Source organism: Emys orbicularis, chromosome 10, assembly GCF_028017835.1.
Source record: "Emys orbicularis isolate rEmyOrb1 chromosome 10, rEmyOrb1.hap1, whole genome shotgun sequence".
NCBI classification, from domain to species: Eukaryota; Metazoa; Chordata; order Testudines; family Emydidae; genus Emys; species Emys orbicularis.
Genome location: NC_088692.1, coordinates 86,400,140 through 86,420,692, shown reverse-complemented (window position 1 = coordinate 86,420,692; position 20,553 = coordinate 86,400,140). Strand labels below are relative to the sequence as shown.

The 20,553-nt window shown below is 41.8% G+C and overlaps 1 protein-coding gene across 5 annotated transcripts in view; it reads right to left on the bottom strand.

Moving 5' to 3' along the window:
• Positions 1 to 12,248: 12,248 nt before the first annotated feature.
• Positions 12,249 to 20,553, bottom strand: part of SMAD3 (SMAD family member 3) — a 107,128-nt gene continuing 98,823 nt past the window's right edge. For 4 of the 5 annotated variants that reach the window (XM_065411599.1, XM_065411598.1, XM_065411600.1 and 1 more), the window contains 3 exons: positions 18,726 to 18,863; positions 16,059 to 16,203; positions 12,249 to 12,372 (listed from right to left, as the gene is read on the bottom strand). In XM_065411599.1, coding sequence (XP_065267671.1) covers positions 12,249 to 12,372; positions 16,059 to 16,203; positions 18,726 to 18,863 — 407 coding nt within the window. The remainder of the gene's footprint in view (positions 12,373 to 16,058; positions 16,204 to 18,725; positions 18,864 to 20,553) is intronic. The other variant, XM_065411601.1, reaches the window with a different exon arrangement.

Below are 20,553 nucleotides of genomic sequence, written 5' to 3'. Positions count from 1 at the left end.
CAACCTGTGGTCCCATAACAGCAACATGGACCTTTTTGAATGGTGGTCTCTTTGTATGGAGAGACCTTACACTGCCCTCCTGCCTTGGTATCCAGTCATTTGTGTGTTTCTCCTTCGACTGACTTTGCAGGAGCCATGGGAAAGTCTCAGATGTCCTCAGACAAGAGTCTAAAGTGAAAGGCTGCTGGGATGGATCTGATTCCTTATACACAGAAGAGGGTGCGAGGAGGCACTGCTCTATCCTCAGAACCATCCTCCCAGTCAACAGCATTGGAAACCAAACTGAATGGCTTTGAGACAACTCTCCGCAACAGCTTTCTTGTTCTGTTCTTTTCCATCTCATCCTGTTCTGTCCTCATCTCCAAGCAGGAAGAGATCATGGAGTTATATTGAGTGATAGTCTTTCATGCCTCCTTGCTTCCTGGAAGGAAGAGACTTTACCCTTTGCTAAATATTTGGTCATGTGGTAGGGAGCCACATGGCAAAAGAGTAGAGAAGACTCATTTAAATACACTAAAGAGCATATTTTATTTGAATGCTCGATAAAGCAGATTCACATTATACATCTGGCAGTAATTTAAGATCTTGACTAACTTTTTTTTTTTTAAAGTGCTGGCAGCTGAAGCAATATACACCAGTAAGAGGTATGAACCCAAGGGATGCAGGGAATGAGTGCACCAATCCAACCTAACCACCCGGCCATACTGCTAAATGAGAGGGGTGAGACGTCTTTAAAAGACCAGCACAAGTTGATACGATTGGCAGTATTTGGTCAGGAAAGTGCCAGGACTCTAACAGCAGTAACTAGCCAGGATTGTCAGCACCGTATGAGGAAAATGAGCACGGCACGTGCTTCCACTAGCCCTGGTAGTCTAGCTGCTGTAACTGCTATTCGTTTCCACTGCTTCTAACGTTTGCCCCAATGTGTTAGCACGTCAAAGAGTGCTTTGAAACAGCGCAGTGTGCTGTAAATCCATATCCCAGCAGTTGCACTTTAAACAAAAATCTATTCACGAGTCAAACTAGCTGTTGTGGCTAGAAAATAAGATGGAATTAAATTCAGCGTTTATTAAATTACTGAATTGTATTTTTTGAGATTAAAAACTTGTGTGGTGTTTTTTCCCCCGTTTTTTGGCTGCAAAATTTCTTACCATGATAGAGGTTTTAGAAATAAAGAAAGTGTTAGCGGAAAAGCAAAACAAAAAGCTGCTGTATCCTTTGTTTAGGGTTTTCTTTAATGTGTAAACTGTAGCATTGTATACATGGACATGGGCTGATTAAAATGCTATTTAAATACATCTGTAACAGTTTGGAAATCAATTTTAATCTCATGTTAGTAGTTAAGTAAGGACATGACTTGCAACAGGTGAACTTTCCTTAGCTCTTGGAAAACTGGCATCCTATTGGCTCCATGGAGCTTTTGATCAGGCCCTTTAGTAGTCTACTTAACTGCTTAGGGTCAAGGTGTTGGCTACCAAAAATTCTCTTTGCAATTTAAATTGGACAAGTGTACCTCACTCCTGCCTTAAACCCGAATGCAGCAAGGCACTTAAACACTTGACTTTGGAGGGACTACTCACATGTTTAAAGTTAGGCACATGCTTAAGTACCTTGCTGAACTGGGACCTTAAGCAGTTGTGTAGTACTGCTGTATACTGTCAAATAGCTGCTGGGTTTTGCCCAGAAATAGTAAAGTACTTTGGAGATAGTGTCTTGAAGGATCCCAAAGAAAAATCCTAAAGCTGAAATTAAAATTGAAAGTGTAAGTTACTTTGCTACAATCTTTGCAAGTATGTTTGTAAAGGGGTGGGTTTGGGTGGTAAACAGAAAACCTTAACACTAAAAAGGATTAAGATGAACATTCCAACTCCCCCCCCCCCCCACCTTTGCAATCAAGAAAATTCAGGTGAGGATTTTAGTTAGCAAACTTGGGCTTCCACAAGACACCAATAATTAGCTTTTAATATGGTGTAGCTGCTACTACCCCATACAATACGAGAAGACATACTATAAAGGGATAAACTTTGAGAGATCCATCCATCTACACATTTTCTGTGTTGCTACTTCTAGTTTACCCTACTGGTCCATGGAGGATTGGCTGGTCATACGATTCTGGCTGACTTCAGTGGAGAGTAACTGAGCAGATGGGAGTGGGGGAGGTAACAAACAAAAGCAGAGCGTGAGATGTCACTTCTCACTGAAAGCACAAACTGCACTCTAGAAAGCAAATAGTACAGAAACATTATCTCAGTATTGTTCTACCATGGATGCAGCTGTTGAACGTGTTCCCAAATTCCAGAGGCGCTAGTCCATCCAAATGTAATCTCCCTATTAAAACACAAACCACATTACAAAAAAATGTTGTGGAACTCCTGGATTACCCGTTTCATTTTGTAAAATGAAAGCAGTGGAACTAACTTTAATCTCATCCATTCGCTTTAGTTTTGTGCGATTCAAAAAGGCAAGCTTTAGTACTTCCAAAAACTTGAGACTTCCCTCAGTTAGAAAAAAGTCACCTCGTCCTTTATACTGGGTATAAATGGAGACACGTGCATCTCTTGACTAGCAGTCACTCACCTGGCTTCCATCTGAAATTGCCCCTTGCATTTTTAATCCACAATTGGGATTTGCAGAAGTCAGTTAAAAAAGGTGAGTGTGCCTTACACAGACGGGTTCAGTTGTCAAATACCATTTGACATCTATTCTAAACATAACCCAGGCCTACTTATGAGCTCAGGTTTGGCAGTATTTGTTATCCAGGCTTTGAAAAAACCCCTCAAGCTATCATATGCTGATTGGCCTTTTCAGAGCAGTATGTCTGCATCTACTTGAAATGCATCTTCTGGCTTGACAATGTTTTTACAATTCCTAAAACGCACTTGGTAGACTTCCTAAATTGACTGTGTTCTTTATATGGAACAGTTTGTACTTCCTTACAGTCCATAGAGAATCTGATCCTGTTCTATATCCCATTCAGGTTGGAATTCTGTGTAATAAGCAAATCGGTGCCTGAACTGGTCACTAGCTTATTACAGATGTAAATTTATCAGAAAAATTAAATTGCCAAAATTCATAATGACTAAGTAGCATTGTTTGTTAGCAAACCTCCAACCCTGAGAAACCATGAGGGCTACAGGACTGTGGTGTCAACATAATGATTCCAGATCAAGGTAGAAGAAAGCATTATTCATTTTGCTTCAGCCCAAGGCTGAGAATTCTCAGGGGAAAAGGTGCTACTTGCGAAGAACAACAGAGACGTGTATTTCAAATTAAAACTAATTATATGTGGCATTTTTGAGGCAAAAGGGAAGTTTCTTCCAAGCCTTGGGCAGTCAGTGGTAGGTTTATGTCCTAAACCCTGAGCATTTACTCCTTACCCATTCTTTCTAAAGTAACTGTAAACGTTATACTGTTACAATGGATTATTCTTTTTAAAAAAATCTTACTAAGTTCTTAGCCTCGCCAATGTGGCAGTGAATGCTACAGGTTGGTTAAGAGCACAGCGGGAAGGAAATATCCTTTTATCCGGTTTATTGGCTCTAGCTGCTGCCCCTGGACAATACTGCATCCAGTTCTGGGGTCCACAATTCAAGAAAGATGTTGATAAATTGGAGAGGGTTCAGAGAAGAGCCATGAGAATGATTAAAGGATTAGAAAACCTGTCTTGTAGTGAGAGACTCAAGGAGCGCAATCTATTTGGCTTAAAAGAGAAAGTTGAGGGGTGATTTGATTACAGTCTAAGTACCTACATGGGAACAAATATTTGATTCAATCTAGCAGAGAAAGGTGTAATACAGTCCAGTGGCTGGAAATTGAAGCTAGATAAATTCAGACTAGAAATGAGGCATACATTTTTGACAGTGAGGGTAATTAACTATTGGGACAGTTTACCCACAGGTGTGGTGGATTCTCCATCATTGACATTTTAAAAATCAAACGTTTTTCTAGAAGATCTGCTCTAGGAATATTTTGGGGCAGGTCTCTGGCCTGTGCTATACAGGAGGTCAGATTTGATGATCACAATGGTCCCTTCTGGCCTTGGAATTCATGAAGATAGTAGGAAAAATCCAGGGTAGGAATCCAAAACTGATTATTGAATTATGAATATTAAACAAAGCAACAGACCACCACAATTTGAGAACTGTACAGCTGCTAACCAGGAATTTTCCATCATGCTCTAGTATTTGGGCATTAAAAAATTCTGCATGCCAAGCTGTAATACAGATGCGTAATTCTATAATTATGCTTATAAGAAGAGGGGGGTTCCTGCCAGTAGGCATCCGTCATTTGTTATGCAACATTTGCTTAAATTAAAGTCTAAGAGGAATGACATTTCAAACATTTTGGATAATACATTTGCAACGTGTAATTGCTTCATTATATTTTTCATTTGTCACTGAACATGTATTTTGTTTATATCTCTAATTTCATTGGAAATGACTAGTTTGTGATACTGAAGTACAAGAAAATAAAGAATTATAAATTAAGGTGACCACTAACAGAACTGAAATTGATTTACTACATTACCTTTGCTTTTGGCAAACCTAGTGAAGATCTGGATGAAGCCAGTTCATTACCACATCGTTGGAAAGTGGAGTGGAAAAAGCATTCTTCCTTAAACCCTTTATCGGGGGGGGGGGGGAAGTGTACTGCTCAATTCTATGACACACTAGGAGGGCAATTAGACCAGTTCATAGAAATAGGCTTTTGGGCTCATAAAGTTACTCTACTTGATTAATAATGCTTTTTGAGTGTGCTGTCTCCCTCCTCAGACTCTGTGATGCCAGAATTAATCTACGCTCTCAGCAATGCATGCAGCAGAACTACCTTCCATTACTGCTGCTGCACCTACTCCAGAACTTCATAGCACAATTCACCAGTGGTGCAGCTCCAGCAAGAGCTGTAGTGTAGCCAGGGCTCAAGCATTCAACACCATGCTGCCTAACCATTAGATGGGGTGTCAAACATCTGAGCCCCCTCTACGCTATATCTGCCATCAGCGGAGTTGGCGCTTGGTAAATTATGGCTATGGAGTTTGCCAGCGCTGACAAAGTATTTGAGAGTCTGGCATAGGGTTGGGGTGACATGCCCAAAATAAAGAAATAACTAGTTCCCTGTTTAATTAAAGTGACCACAGAGGGAAGACGCTATGGTTCACTTCTGGCAACACAACTGGACTCCAAGGAGTCCTTTTCTAACGCAAGGTTTGAAAGAGCTCTACTGAGGAGGAATAGCATGCGCGCACACAGAAGATGTTCAACTCAAAACCAAGGCAACTGTGCCATCGCTCCATGATGCACGTATGCAACTCCAGGTAGTGGGCTACACATGAGCATCCAGAGAAGATTAGATCTAGAGTCTGTAGTTTTACAAGACTGAGCTGAGAAGAGCTATTGTTAGCCTTGCCATTACAGGATGTGATCCCCAAAGAGGGGAGATATAGAAAACGGATACTAACCCTGTTAGCAGGAATGCTGTATGTTTTAAGTTTTGGGGGCGACTGATGAATGCTACAGTTCACAAAAATGCAAAAGTCAGGAAGAACGAGTTGTGCATAATAAAGGTGCTGCGTGCAACTTCCCCATGGCAATCCCAAAGCGAACATGCTCTCACTTACTCTTTCAATAGCGGACCCTCTGAGCAGAGATTGCCAAACGCCATAAGTTTGCATCATGGTGTATTTTTTATTGTTCCAGGCTTTTAAAAAAAAAAAAAAAAAAAAAGGTTAGGGGTAACAAATTTCTATTGTAGGAACCCTGATCAAAGGGCACATTCCTTACTTGTTGATCTTACTATCCTAAGGGAAGGGCTTTCAACCCACTTATCACAATGAATGACAACCTGGTTACAGACCTATCCATTAGTACTGCTTTATGTTTTTTACTAATATATGGTGTACATCAGGGGTCTCAAACACGTGGCCCGCGGGGTTATTTTCTGCGGCCCGCGAGCTCCTCGCGGCCCCCCCGCCCTCCCCCAGCGTTTACCTAGAGCGGCTCCGGCCCGACGTGCACCGGGGGCAGGGCTGGCTCCCTCCCTGCCTGCCTGCCCTGCCCCCACGCCATTCCGGGAAGCGGACAGAACTTGGGGAAGGAGGGGCGCAGGGGTGTGTGTGGCTGTTGCTTCAGGCACCGCCCCCAGCAGCTCCCATTGGCCGGGAACCGCAGTCAATGGGAGATGCTGGGGGCGGTGCCTGAAGCAACAGCCACACACACCTCTGCGCCCCTCCTTCCCCAGATTCCGTCGGCTTCCCGGAGCGGCGAGGTGCGGGGGCAGGGCAGGTATGGAGCCTGCCCTGCCCCCAGTGCGCATTGGACCAGAGCCCACCCCCCGAACCCCTCCTGCAGCTGAACCCCCTGCCGCACCTAGCACACACCCTGACCCCCTGCTGCACCCTGCACCCCTCCTGCACCCCACACCCCAACTCCCTGCCCTGAGCCCCCACCACACCCCACACCTCTCCTGACCCCCCCTGGGGGCAGGGAGGGGGCGGAGTTGGGGTGGGGATTTCAGGGAAGGGGTTGGAATGGGGGCAGGGCAGGGGTGGGAAGAGGCAGGGCAGGGGCGGGGCCTCATGGAAGGGGTGGAGTGGGGGCGGGGCCGAGGGCAGCAGGGGGGAGGTGTCAGTAAACGCAGCCCTGGGGCCAATGTACTAGTCCTCATGTGGCCCTCGTGGTCATTTGAGTTTGAGACCCCTGCTCTATATGGAAATCAAGGTCCATCCACTTACATTTATCTTCTTTGGAAAGATGAAGGGCTGAGCTGTCCATGATATTTAAACCTAAGACTTCAAGGATTTTATACCTGACGTTTAGATCCCAGAGGTGTAAAATACAAGTCATTTTAGAAACAGAGGTCCGGGCTAAAGCTGTATATATTTCTATGTACTTCACAGGCCTTTGACAATGATGAGTTTTCACATTTCAAAACTGCTGAATGAGTGTGGATAGTCTGGTATATTAGGCAAGCACTGAACCGTTAATCATGTTTGATCTTCCCACATTGGCAGTACATCCCTTTCATCTTAAACCACGATGCTTCCGCACTTTCCAGTCAAGTGGTAAATAAAATAAAAATAAACAAACCAACCTGTTGTGACTTCATGTATCACCTTCTTGTGGGCTTTATACGGCATAACTTGCAAAACTTTAAAAGGAACAATGATCTCTCGTGTGTGTAATCCCATATTTATACACACAACCACGGACATTTTCAGTAGCTGAAGATATTGTTGGTTCTGCATTGTTAACTGTGATTTCTAGAATTGCAAATGTGTTCCAGCTCAATCCTCATGTCTTTAAGTACAATAACATCTACTTGCCAAAGAGCCTTATTTTTCAAATTAAAGTTTATTAAAATGACAAAAATAGAAGTTTCACATATGAAATAAGAGGACATACATGGTACAGGCCTTTAGTAACAACAGGTGAATAATGCTTAAGCTAAAGCACATAGGCAGCTGAACCATTCATTAACATACAATCTCAGGTTAAGAAAATCTAAATACTAATGCAAACATGATCATAGACAGCTACAAAAAGGCGGAATAATTCCCTCCAGAAACAAAGAGCTGGGCCTCCTCCATCCTCAAGATGGAACAGGATGCATTGATGCAGACTGGTCTAGCATTCACATATGGGAGGAAGCATAAGATGAATCAAAACATTTACAGAGTAATGCTTTCTTTTATTATTTTTAAAGTATCATTTTGTTGTAAAATAATCAAACTAGAAGACCTGAAGAGCGCAGTGCAATGGCCCATCTGTATATGACGTTCATTGCTAAAAGACAAAGAACAGCCACCCAAACAAGGGCTTCTGCAACATAAATTGAAGTAAATGGAACAAAAGTCCATGTTTTGTTTAATTTGCAAGGGTTTGCTGAACAGTTCTAGGACAGATGTCTAGCTGCTCTCACATCACTAACATCCTAATTATTAACAATCATCAGAGAGGAGCATATGAGAAACCTCAGATCTTTAATCTCAACCCTGAAGTGCTCTTTCTGTTAAAAATTAAATATTTGATTCATCTGAATATTCAAAGAAACTAGATAAATATTAAAACGTGTATAAGAATATACCAAATTCTTAACCATACAGCTCAATCAACTACTATATAGTGACTAATAATTTCTCATTCTAGCTTAGACCAGTTTATTCTTGATATTCCATTCCTTCTACCTACCCAGTGCCTCAGCGTACCAGGAGAGCTCACACTGAGATTATTTTATTGTGTTGTTGAAGTCTTCCGCAGAGCTATGCTCTACCTCCTAGTGCTTCTTCCAGTTAGTAACTGGAATGAGATATGGACGTCTACACTAGCTGCTTCAGACTCAGCTATGAAAATGTGTCACCGTACAGAGTATCTCTGTACTGTTCCAAGTATACTTGCCTCTAAGAGGAGAGAAAACTGGTCGAATAGAAATTATTTCTTTAAGGTCACCTATCCATCACCATTCCTTGGCTAAATGTTTGTAGCAAGAGCCTTGAGGATATGCTTGGATATGCTTCCAATTCCTCCCTCTTTGCACACACACACACACACACTTTATAGCTGTTGATTAAATCAAGTATATAGCACTGGATTTTAGTCTAAGACAAGCTAAACACAAAATACACACTGCAATTCAGTCCAATACATTAATAATAAAAAAATTCACCACAGTCATTAAAAATCACAAGGCCATCTGTAACGTCTGCCAGCAGCCGTGCCCTTGTGTATGGCTACACCAATTAAAAAGAGTCAAAGTTCCTGCTAATGACTCTGTGCTTGTAACAAAAATGTATGAAATCCTGGTCAACTAGCCAAGACTACAGCTAAATGAGAGGATATTCCAGTACACATATGTAATCTAAGCTAAGGCATGGTAGACTGCATACATTTGTGCTACATATCAAAGCTACCATAATAAAGTTTTAGAAAATAAGTAAAAAAACAAAACAACCCACACATGCACCTCTGGAGCAATGCTGAGTACAGTAAGCTACGACCAAGTGCTATCTATTCCCTGTCAGTAGTGTCACCCACAAATGACATGATTAAGACACATTAAGTACATTTCAAACCTGATGGGGAACCAACTTTTATCTGTACAATATCCACTTGAAACTGTGCAACACAAAACCCTTGGATCACGTTTCCATCCTCCCCTAGTCTTTTCAGCTGTTTAAAAGGTACAGTACTTTCCTTCTTGAACTTAAAAGGCGACTTTAAAACCATAAAGCTATTATGAATTAGTGACAAGGCAAAGAAGGGAAAGAGGAAGTTAATATTCAAATTAAGATACCTTTTTTCCTCATTATTTTTCTCTAACTGCACTGCCTGAGAAACTTACATTTTCTAGTTGAATTCATTTTACAGGAATGATGTTGTTAACCATAGTTTGCCATCATGATCTGCATACTGCTTTCTGTGCTATAGATTAATAAGGATTACAGGTTTTAACTCTCTGCAAAATAAAACAGATATCTGCTTTGCCAAATAAGTCCACATGCAAATCAGATTCTCTCCGGGAACCTCATATAAAAAAAGACAGCTGGCTCCTTCCCGTAGCTGCTACCCTGCTAACTCAGTTTGGAATCTGAAAGTCAAACGGGGTTTTTTCTGTTTTACACCGTCACTAGTCATAAAGATTCGACAATCAGAAACGTAAGATGTCATTTTTGTTGCTAAGGCCCCAGAGAGAACGGAGGCCTGCTTCCTCCATGATTATGTAAGGAGGTCAAACAGGGCTTGTGCCGTGAAATAAGCAGATCTGACTACAGATGCTCAGGGAAGAAACCTGGGGCCATTTTTACATAGCAATTTTTTTTAAACCATAACATCAATTCAAAACAGCTCTGTAATAAGCTCCAGAATAGATCTTTCCATGCAATTATGTCAGAAGTCCATATCTGAAAGTAAAGAAGCCAACGTATAACAAATCAATCCACAGTGACAGTCAGACCTATTCTTTTTAAATGGCTTGCAAATACCATATTACTCAGACCACCCCCCCTCCCCCCACCTGTGCATGAATCACAGGCATTCATAGTTTAACAAATTCAAATGCACTGGAGAAATAGTGAATGACAGAAACCTCCAGTACTCTGATTCAAGCACTGATGGTCCACGAGAGCTCCAGTCAAAGCTGTAGAGGAAGATTCTTCAGTGGGAGCACAAGTCCCACTGCAAGTCTGCTCCAGAATTCTCGGTCACAAGCATGAATTACACACTAGAGGTCACTTCTCACGTTTGATGGAAAGTCGTCCTCCAAGACATCCTTTTATTTGCTAGGAGAAAACAACACTGGCAAGGAATCTCCTGAAGGGCATTTTGAGTATGAAACTGACAGCATAGTCACTCTCCTGCATGTGGGGACAGAAAGCTTGTGTAGCAGGGTAAATCTAGGAGAATTTGTCCGGTATGCATACTAAAGAAAGGATCCCTTGTAGCCTCCCTTGGTGATGCCTCCAAACACAAAAATGTGATTTTGGCAACCAATTATTTTGGCCAGTACATAAATGGGTACCAAGGGAAGTAGTATGTAATAAAAGCCTTAGTACATAGACAGACCAGACACATGCAGACACCTGAAGTGCATCTGTGAAATGGCATCAAAAGCTCACTGCCCAGTTATGAGACTTAGGCCGTGATTCTGCAAATGGGCACACACAAGAGTAGTCACATGGAGTTCATGTATAAAAGTTAATTGTGTGCATAAGTGCTTGCAGGATTGAGGCTTTATTTATCACAAAGCACTGCAAAGAGCATTCTATACTTCCCAGAGTCAGACGTAGGTTTGTAATTGACTTTCTACATCAGATTTCCATAGGAAATTCTTGACATTTTGGCACAAACGTATGATATTTAACAGGAACAAAATGAAACAGATGATTGAGTGGCAAAGAATAAGTTATGAAATGTGTATGGCAAATTTTAGCTTGTAGCAAGCAGTGTGGGTTTGTTTGTTTTTTCCAGTTGTGGAAGTTATTTCTGCTTGCCATGACAGTCACTACAGGGAACAACTACCATTACAACTGTCAAGGGAGGATATTATAAAATACCTTTTTTTTTTTTTTTTTTAAATACATGTAAAAAACATGTTCTCCCCTTATACTTTCTCCAATAGGCAGAACACCTTGAGAGTAGTCTTTAACAACAGAGAGTATTTCTGTATCTGAGATGTCATAGCTAAATTTGTAGAGTGGCATGGGATAGCACTGTATGCTCTAAATCAGGTTACTCCCATGTGCTCTTTCTGAATGTGGCAGCAAGGACTGGGTAGCTCTCTTCCCTCGGCCCCACCACTATGTTCACTAAGCCCATAAAATTTTAAAAGTGTAAGACACCATTCAACATATTGAGAGGATACAATACAAAAGTTCATGTAAGTAATATAAATGGCCTACCTAGCAAGTAAGGCTTAAACTCATCCAGATGTGGCAAGAGCTAATTGCAATGAGTTACAAACACTTGTCTGAGAGCTGCTCTAGCCAATCAATATCACTGCAGTGACATTAAAATAAACCTTAACATCAGTCTTTTGCTTCACGTAAATCCAGTCTCTGAGATTACTGTGATATTAACTGTACATGTCACGCACAAAGCCAGGCCTGCCTCATTGCCCGCTTTCTGACAAGGGAAAAACACTCCCTCTGGGGGACTCCTCGGTGCTTTGTTGGAGGGATCTCTCTTGGGAGTGTGTTGTTTTTATTTAACACCTCTGCCCCTCTGCTGTGGTGGGCCCATTCAGAAAGGGCAGACACAAGCCTGCCAGGCTGTCAGACAGTAATGCAGAAGCAGGGCTTGGCAGCAATGTTCAATGGGATCTGCTTTACAGAGATGCTACATTGCATTGGGCTGAAGTTCTGTAACACAAATGGAAAACCTCCCCCAACCCAGTGAGCACCTGGTGAAAGCAGCGTCCCTGTGATCGGAGCTGTACATAGCAGAGGCAACATAGGCACAACAAGGATTTAAATGCAGAATGTTTGCTTCACTCCACTAAAACGGAAGTCCATGTTCTTAGCATGAAAAACATCAGCTTCAAATTCTTACTCCGATGGCCCATAATATGTGCTAACACAGTTTCAGGGAAGTGGCTTAAAATGAGCACTTCATTTAAAAATAACCTCTTGTTTTTGCAATTCATGTTTTTCTGATCATGTGAATACTATGGAGAATTTATTTATTATGCTTTTTGCTAAGGGTTAAACTGATTCCATTTTCCAGAGTCCTTGTTTTGCCCCCCAAGGAGATGTTTCCTTAAGATACACTGGAACAACGAATGCTTGGGGAACCCATTTGTGTAAGGACCTTGTCTAGCCACTGCAAAGGGCCATTAAGATGCAGTTCAATCCAGCAGGGGGTACTGGTCACAGTCTGCCGCCTAGAAGAATAAAAAAAGAACAGAACAGAAATGTGACTTATAAAACTTTAAAAATATGAAGAGATTTTACAGCTACTAAAACATTCTTTCCTGCTTAGACAATAGTACTGCATGTTACCCCAAAGGAATGTCTTTCTTCTCTATAACGTTTTGTGCATATGCTGCCAAATTCTTTTTACAAAAAACTAAAAAACCCCAAAAACCCTTTCCCCCTTCCATATGCTTTAAGTTCATGGCAGGAGATAATTGCAATAGCATCTACTTACTACTTAAAGATTTCTGAAAGGAGGCAACATTTGATCCTCTAGATCGAAAGGAAGGCTACCGTCTAAATGCCTTTCACAGACCTTGTCTCTTATAATTAGATTGGATCTAACACTTCACTATGTGTGTAATTTAAAAATAAAAATAAAAATCAGGTTACTCTCTCAATGAAAGAATTGGGTTTTAGCAGCTGGTTAAAGTTCAGATATGGCAGAATTTTGGAAAGTTTTATGGGGATCTCACCCCGTCACCCAGCTGACATCTACACCCACTCTGAAGGTGTGGCTTGGTCTGCACAGCAGGACTTCTGCAGAGAACAGCTTGGCAGTGTGCAGAGAGGGTTCAGACCCATGCATTGGATCTCTGCATTTCCCACCCTTCCCCCTTCCACAGGCTCAGAGTCCCTGCAATAATTGCTGTAGTTATGCTGTTTCCAGGGCTGTTGTAGGGAGGAGAAAAGTTTGGATTTGACCAATTGAATAAAAGGAGCACCTAAGAAGCAGACCTGCCAGGCACTGTAAAAATAATTTTTTATTATACATACACACACAACTAGACCAGTAGGTATTTCAGAAACACATCATTAATCCATGGGATGCCACTAACCCGAATCTCCTAAACAATTCAAGTGGAAGCTGTAGCGAGTGGATGGAGGAGGCTTAGCCAGAGCTGTTGCCTAGTGGAACTTCTATCTTGGCCTGCATCCCCTTCCTTCCTCAACCTGCCCTCTTACTAAGTCCTCCCTTCTCAGGTCAGATGCCATTTGGAGCAGGTTATGTGCCTCCACAAGGCATGAGGGCCACGGAGCAGGGAGAGGAAGGCCAAGGGACATGGTGGGGGAATCTCTCCTCCTGCTTGAGAACAGCAAGTTGGATTTCAGCTTTTCACCAAGGGAAGGCTTAGGGGTCTTGTTCTGGGGCTGGGAGGCAGGTACAGCTGTTGCAGAAAAGGAGGAAGAAGAGGAAGAGGCTGGAGAGAAGTGTACTCTATATCTCAGCTTAGAACCCATCCTCAGAGTCTTATGCTTTAATCATTTAAGAAGAGGAAGCCAAAGCCTCAGTGGCCTTGGGAAAAGCTGCTGCTGAATCAAGACCCTAGCTGGTGTTGGGGTAATCTCTGAGGGGCTGCTACATGCGTTGTGCAACAGCTATGTGAGCTGCAGAACAGCAGTGAGAAGACCCCTTCTTAGCTGCCTGCATGGGTGAGAGCTGCAACCTATTCTATCTACGAATGTATATCCATTACCCTCTGATCTTAAAATGGAGACACTGCCTGGAAGGCACCACACCCATTTCCAGATCAGGCGTGGCTGACCAGAGTTGGCAGCATACTGTGTGTTTCCACAAGAGTGGGTGTACTGGCAGGGTTTACCTAGTTCAGTGGCCCAAGGGTGAGTCTTTTGTACTAAAAGATGTCTCCTGAGCCACCTGGACAAAAGGATTGCAAGGGAGAGTGGAGCAACTCTCTCGCTCACTCTGACATTTCCGTGAAGCATACATCCCCTTCATGGCCATTATGAAATTAAAACTCTCACTGAAATTAACACGGAATATTTGTCCGCTCCTCAAACACTGGCAGACAAAGAGCATACCACCAAATGGCTCAGCACCATTACATACAAATCCATTCTTTAGCATGCTGTTTCCCCCTGTCCCCAAGTCTATAACATTATGCTTTATTTTGACACTCTATTAAGACAATCAGACTTCACTGACAGCACATCAGATTGAAGATGGATTTCAGTAAGTTAGCCCAGGGAGGCCTTCTGTTGCTTTTTGGCTTGCCTGCATTAGGCTCTGCTGTCAGCGAAGAGCCTGTGTGTCATGGACTTCTTATGCAATTGCCACCCTGATCGCTGGAACACAAAAACACTCAAACATCCTGCCAACAGATTGCTCAACTGGGTAAGCAGCTAAAGTACAGATTACTAGAGCAATGCTCTGGATGCAGCTTTCAATAAGCTTTTCATATGAATCAGTTCAACAAATAACTGTGCTATGACAAAGACAATTAGATATAATTTCTCGTGGCACGGAAGCAAAAGTTGGGCTTTGCTACAGTAAATGTGAGCGTAGAGTTTCACTGACTACAATACTCCAATGAGATAGCTGACTTCCAGTAAGTCATGCTCATCTGGATTTCATTAGAGACCATGGCTGGGAGCCACAGCTGAAATGGTCTGGCCTGGGTGCAGAAGATTTAAAAACAAAATGGACTCCAAACATCTGGAGAGATGAAGGAAGTGGGAGAGTAACGTGAGAGGCCTGGGCTCCAGCTGATACTATAGCATCATCCCCCACCCCCACAACCCCTTCTGCTGCAGGAGACTGTAAAGAAGAACCAGTCAGGCATATCTGCAAGCATATCCAGAGATAGTAAATATCCCCATGGACTCTTTAAATAAGGCTGTAGATTTAAAGGGACGCCATCAAATAATTATTTTTAAGATCTTGTTTTAATCCTTTGTACGTTGTTCTGTCACAAAACCACCTTTATTTCCTGACCAATTTCATTTCCCCCATTTGGCATTAGCAAATATTGCCTTTTCTCCTTTGTGACTTATGGAGCATTTATAAGCGCTGTTTGCTTGATAAATGCAATACTACTCAGGATGGCAGTATAAGCTCTGGCATTTGTTTTTAACCTGTGCTCTCTGTACGGGTACTGTAGTATTGGGAAACACCACACTGTATGTCCTAACTACAGTGGTCATTATTAATTTGTCCTCTCAATAGTCCTTTAGTTATGAAAAGGACAGCAAGCCAGATCAGTAATTACAAGGACATTTAAATAACAACTGCCATGTGGCAGGCAATGAGAATGGGGCAAGAAAAATTAGACTTTACCATAATTTTTCGATGACTCTAACCAATATCTTAAAATGTAAATTTCCAAGCCCATCTGCTTTCAATTTAATCCCACAAGTCCCTGATAAAAGAAATGTTAAGGCTAAACCTAATCCACTAATATATAGTCACAATGATTCTGCCCATTAGAAACTCCAGCAATCAAATTTAAATCTAACTTCAAGAAATAAATAACAATTTTTCTTACAATGTCCATCTGGATTCACCTACAGTTAAGCTGCAGTTAGAGATCCTGTACTGTACAACACTGTAACCAGATATACATCCTCCCAATGAGGAATGGTGCAGCTTATACTGTATTGGATTGATCTGCTTTTTCCTCTCATTTCTCCAGTTATGGAAACAAAATTAAAACATTTGAAAAACACGTCCCTAAAAAATGCATACTATCTGCTTTAATTAAACTACTGCCAGCTTAGTCTCCTACTCTAAAAGTAGCATATAAAGACCTTGTTGAGCACTCTGACTCCCAAAATCAAGGACTGGAGCATGCATGATTCGTGATAATAAGCACAAATGTGCTGTCTACTGAAAGTTGAAGACAGAAGATCTGACCTGTATTCAGCTCCCCAGCCCTTGACAAAGCTCATTCGGATTGTGCACATTCTGGTCAACTGATACACAGCCTCGAAACCCTGATTCACAGACTGAGCCAAAAGGGCTGCAAATTCCTGGTTGTTAAAAATCTTCAAGTTACACCCTGTCAGGGAAGGAACAGGACAACATGGCATTAGTGTAACTAAATTAAGAAATCCCATTTTTTTCTGCCGAAGGAAAGAAACCACTTAACTCTGCTCTCCCCATCCCCAAACCATATTACATTATGGACAGACCGCATAAATAAGAAGCAAGCTTCTAAAAGAAATTAAGTTTGGTTATAAATGCAACACCTCCACAATTCAACCCCTAAAAAAGTAAGGAAATACCAAATGATGGGCCTACTGCCCCTTCAGCATGTTTCTGTTGACTAAAACAGACTGCATCACCACATGGCACTTCCTTCTACCTCCCAAGGATAAAGAAGGTGCACTACACAAAGCACATTCATCTTCCCGCATTACAATGCAAACCTTGATTACAACCTCAACCCTTCATATTTGCTAATTTTGCTGACAGTGTAATTAAGGAATTAGTAGAAATGTACAAGCTAAAAATAAAAGAAACCATAAAAGCTGAATTTAGATGGTATCCATTAGCAGAAGTCATCACCACCCCATCCTGTAGAGAGCCAGTTGCCAAAATAGCTCTTGCTGTCAAAAGTCAGATGTCAGGACTATACTATATAGTTTGGTAGCAAGTACTATAGTTAAGAATGCAGGACTGTTTCATTTATAACCCTCTTTTCACTTGTTCATAACGTTCCAAAGATTTCCCCTTCAAATTGAAATTTTCCATGCTTGGTCCCAGCTGAAAGCTAAAGAAGAATCCATTCAGCTGGTTTTGAGTTCTGGGTAGTTGAAAAATAACAAGTTTCCCAGTGTAAAAAATTATTGCCACACTTTTTTTACCCAGAAAACTTAAAAACTGCTGGACTTAAAAACTTGGCACATGACTAGTGTTCATTTGGGAGGATGTCCAAGTTTGAAAAACAAATACTTGGATCAAGACGAATAATAAGTGATTTAAAAAATCACGCCTGAGCATGCTTTATGAGCCTGACCATAACCGATATTGTCATCTGTTTGGGGATCAAACCATTTTTGCTGGGAGCATGTCTACATGTAGGGACCTGGCGGCTACATGTAGGGACCTGGCTACCCATTGGTTGAGTCTGTAAGAGTTCCGCTGAGAAAATCAAGGAGCAGGCCGTCCTAGAACAAATCTTGCTGGGAGATATATGGAAGCTTGTGTTCAGTAAGAGGAGAAGCTTCAGGGAGAGCAGACCTGGGGGTGAGGGGATGCTCCATTAAAGAGCGAGAGAAGAGCCAGGAAAAGGCCAGTGAGGAAGCCAGGCAAAGCACACACGAAGAGGTCCTGGAAAGGAAAGACAGGGCAGTTTGTATTACGGGCAGATTTCCCAATTGTCTAGGGGTCATGGGCTCGAAACCCATAGCATGCAGTGGGCATGGGTTCCCCTTATGCTGCCACTCTCTGAGGCTGGGATACAGCAACCCTTGTGAACAAGGGGAAGAAGGGACTGTTTGGAGTTCAGAAAAGGCTGGACGCTGAGCCCAAGAGGAGGGCTAAAGACTATGGTGGAGGAGTGCAGACCTGCAGAGGAAGGTCTGTGCCGGGCACAAGCCTGGAGCAGAAGATTGGGTTATGTTTGCTTATGGACTTCAATTAATTTTGGAGCTAGTGGACTCTTGTGATTTAGCCAGAGGGTTAAGTCACCTCAGCAACCTAAAAGCACTGGAAGCTGCTGGTAAACCATCTGAGAAGGGAAACAGACCACGGATGGGCCCAAAGCCTCCAACAAGAACACTACCTCAAGGGTGGACTTGCTCATTATTCCAAATATTATTTTCTAAATACTTTTGCCATAAAAATTTGTTTTTAAAAGAGCTTAATATGCTCACACCCTGACTTAACTAACGCAACCCACCCATGTATATCTGACAAGGTTTATAAATGTATTTTTATTTTCTAAGTAAAGCCTATTAAAATCCCCCTGTGACTTTTCAGTAGGTTTTAGATAGTTATAAGTACTACAACCATGAAAATGAAATGGCCTCATGGGTGGTTTCCCTAAAATAAGATCAATACACTAAAAAGTGTTAACATAAAATAGAAGTAGGAAAATAACAGAACAACAAAGATGCTTCTAAATTAAAAAGATTTTCTTCATACATTCATTCAGCAAAAGGTTTAAAAACATTTACTACTACTATTGTATTACTTATTTGTGTAGTACCAATAGTTTGCAAGGCACATCCAGACTAGGAGCCAGATTGTGTTCCTGCTTACATGAATCAGAATCTATTTAAGGTCCCTTACACATTTATCTTTATGAACCAGGACACTGGTGATGGCTGGATATACAGTACAAACTCTCATAACAGTAACTTTACCCTTCATGCTATCAAGGAATACTGCTGAAGTTGTGGAGATGGCATAAAATAGGTTTTAGGTTTCTGATTACTATAAACAAATAGTATTAATTAAATCCAGTTCGTTTTGTTGAATAGCTCAACTTCTGTATGCAGAGCTCCCATTCTTCACATGTAAAGGTTACACAGGAGAGTGCATACAGCGTAAGTGAGTAAGGCCAGGCTTGGTTACCTGGTGGAATCTTGCAAACAGTTGCGGGGTGCCAGCCGTAACGTTGGTTACAGTTAGGAGATTGGACAAAAATGGCACTGTCGCTAAGGCACTCGGCAAACACCTCTCCTCCAATGTAGTACAGCCTTACTCCTCTTCCTAGAAAACACATGGCACAATTTCAGTTTAGTCAGTAGTCAGCAATGAAGCATGCAGAAAACATCTATCATATTCAAAACCTCAAACCCTGGGAAGAAGAGTTTTTAGACATCTGGTTTACTTCTGAATCAAAAAAGGGAGGCATCAAGCAAGATCAGTGATGATGGAAAACGAACATAGTAATTTTGTTTTCAATGGATGTTGGGAACAACAAACTTCTGTGAGGACTTCAAGCTGAGAAAGATGAGTGAAGTGGAAGAGCAATTTATGAAGCCATAAGCGCATTCTCCAGCCACATCGAAATTCGTCACTTTGAGAAATGCCTCCCCCCCCTTAGCCACTCCGATATTCTCCATATGAACTTTTCATCAGTTCAACATATGGTTTTCAACCTGCTCCTAGAGTCACCACAGATGTATGGAACTAATTTTAATTGGATTTAGAATAAAATTATATAAGGCTTCTCAACCATTGTGTTTAGCCTGAGATAACATTCACTATATCCTTAAATGCTTGAATTCCCATGGGAAATACATAAATGAATATAATAAATATAACCTGAGTTGAAAAATCCTAAATTTCAGGTATCAGTCTATGAAACTCTGATAAACCTCTGCTGTTCTCTCTCACTGCTAGTGTGGAAACTTTGCATTCAGTCTTGCTTGAAGCATATGGAACCTGCTGAATTTAAGGATTAATTTGAGATTCTTGGGATTTCTCACATCAGGAACCATTTTAGTAATGAAAAAATTAAAACACCTGCTAAGTGAAGGAGCCACTGGTTCTGCCCCAGAGAAGGGTACAAAGAAGAACAAAATCTGCTGGAAGAGGGTTTGCTTTTTTGGCAGGAGGCAGGGAAACTAACTTGTACCATTAAGTCGCATAGGAAGGGCCTAATACTGCCCTCACCAGTGTAAATAGGGAAAAACTCCACTAACTTTTACACCAGTTTAACCGAGGACCGAATTGGGCCCTAACTTGCTATTTAATGTTCAGCACTGTCAGGAACTGAATCTCCTCTGGCTTTCCATGGTGTAAATCAGGAATAGCTCCACTGAAGGAAATGGAGTTATACTGGTTTAAAATACATGTAGGTGATGGATGATCTTATAAAAACCTAGATCACAGAATCACAGAATATCATGGTTGGAAGGGACCTGAGGAGGTCATCTAGTCCAACCCCCTGCTCAAAGCAGGGCCAATCCCCAACTAAATCATCCCAGCCAGGGCTTTGTCAAGCCTGACTTTAAAAACCTCTAAGGAAGGAGATTCCACCACCTCCATCGGTAATCCATTCCAGTGCTTCACCACCCTCCTAGTGAAAAAGTTTTTCCTAATATCCAACCTAAACCTCCCCCACTGCAACTTGAGACCATTACTCCTTGTTCTGTCATCTGGTACAACTGAACAGTTTAGATCCATCCTCTTTGGAACCCCCTTTCAGGTAGTTGAAAGCAGCTATCAAATCCCCCCTCATTCTTCTCTTCTGCAGACTAAATAACCCAGTTCTCTCAGCCTCTCCTCATAACTCATGTGCTCCAGCCCCCTAATCATTTTTGTTGCCCTCCGCTGGGCTCTTTCCAATTTTTCCACATCCTTCTTGTAGTGTGGGGCCCAAAACTAGACACAGTACTCCAGATGACATACCAATGCCGAATAGAGAGGAATGATCACGTCCCTCGATCTGCTG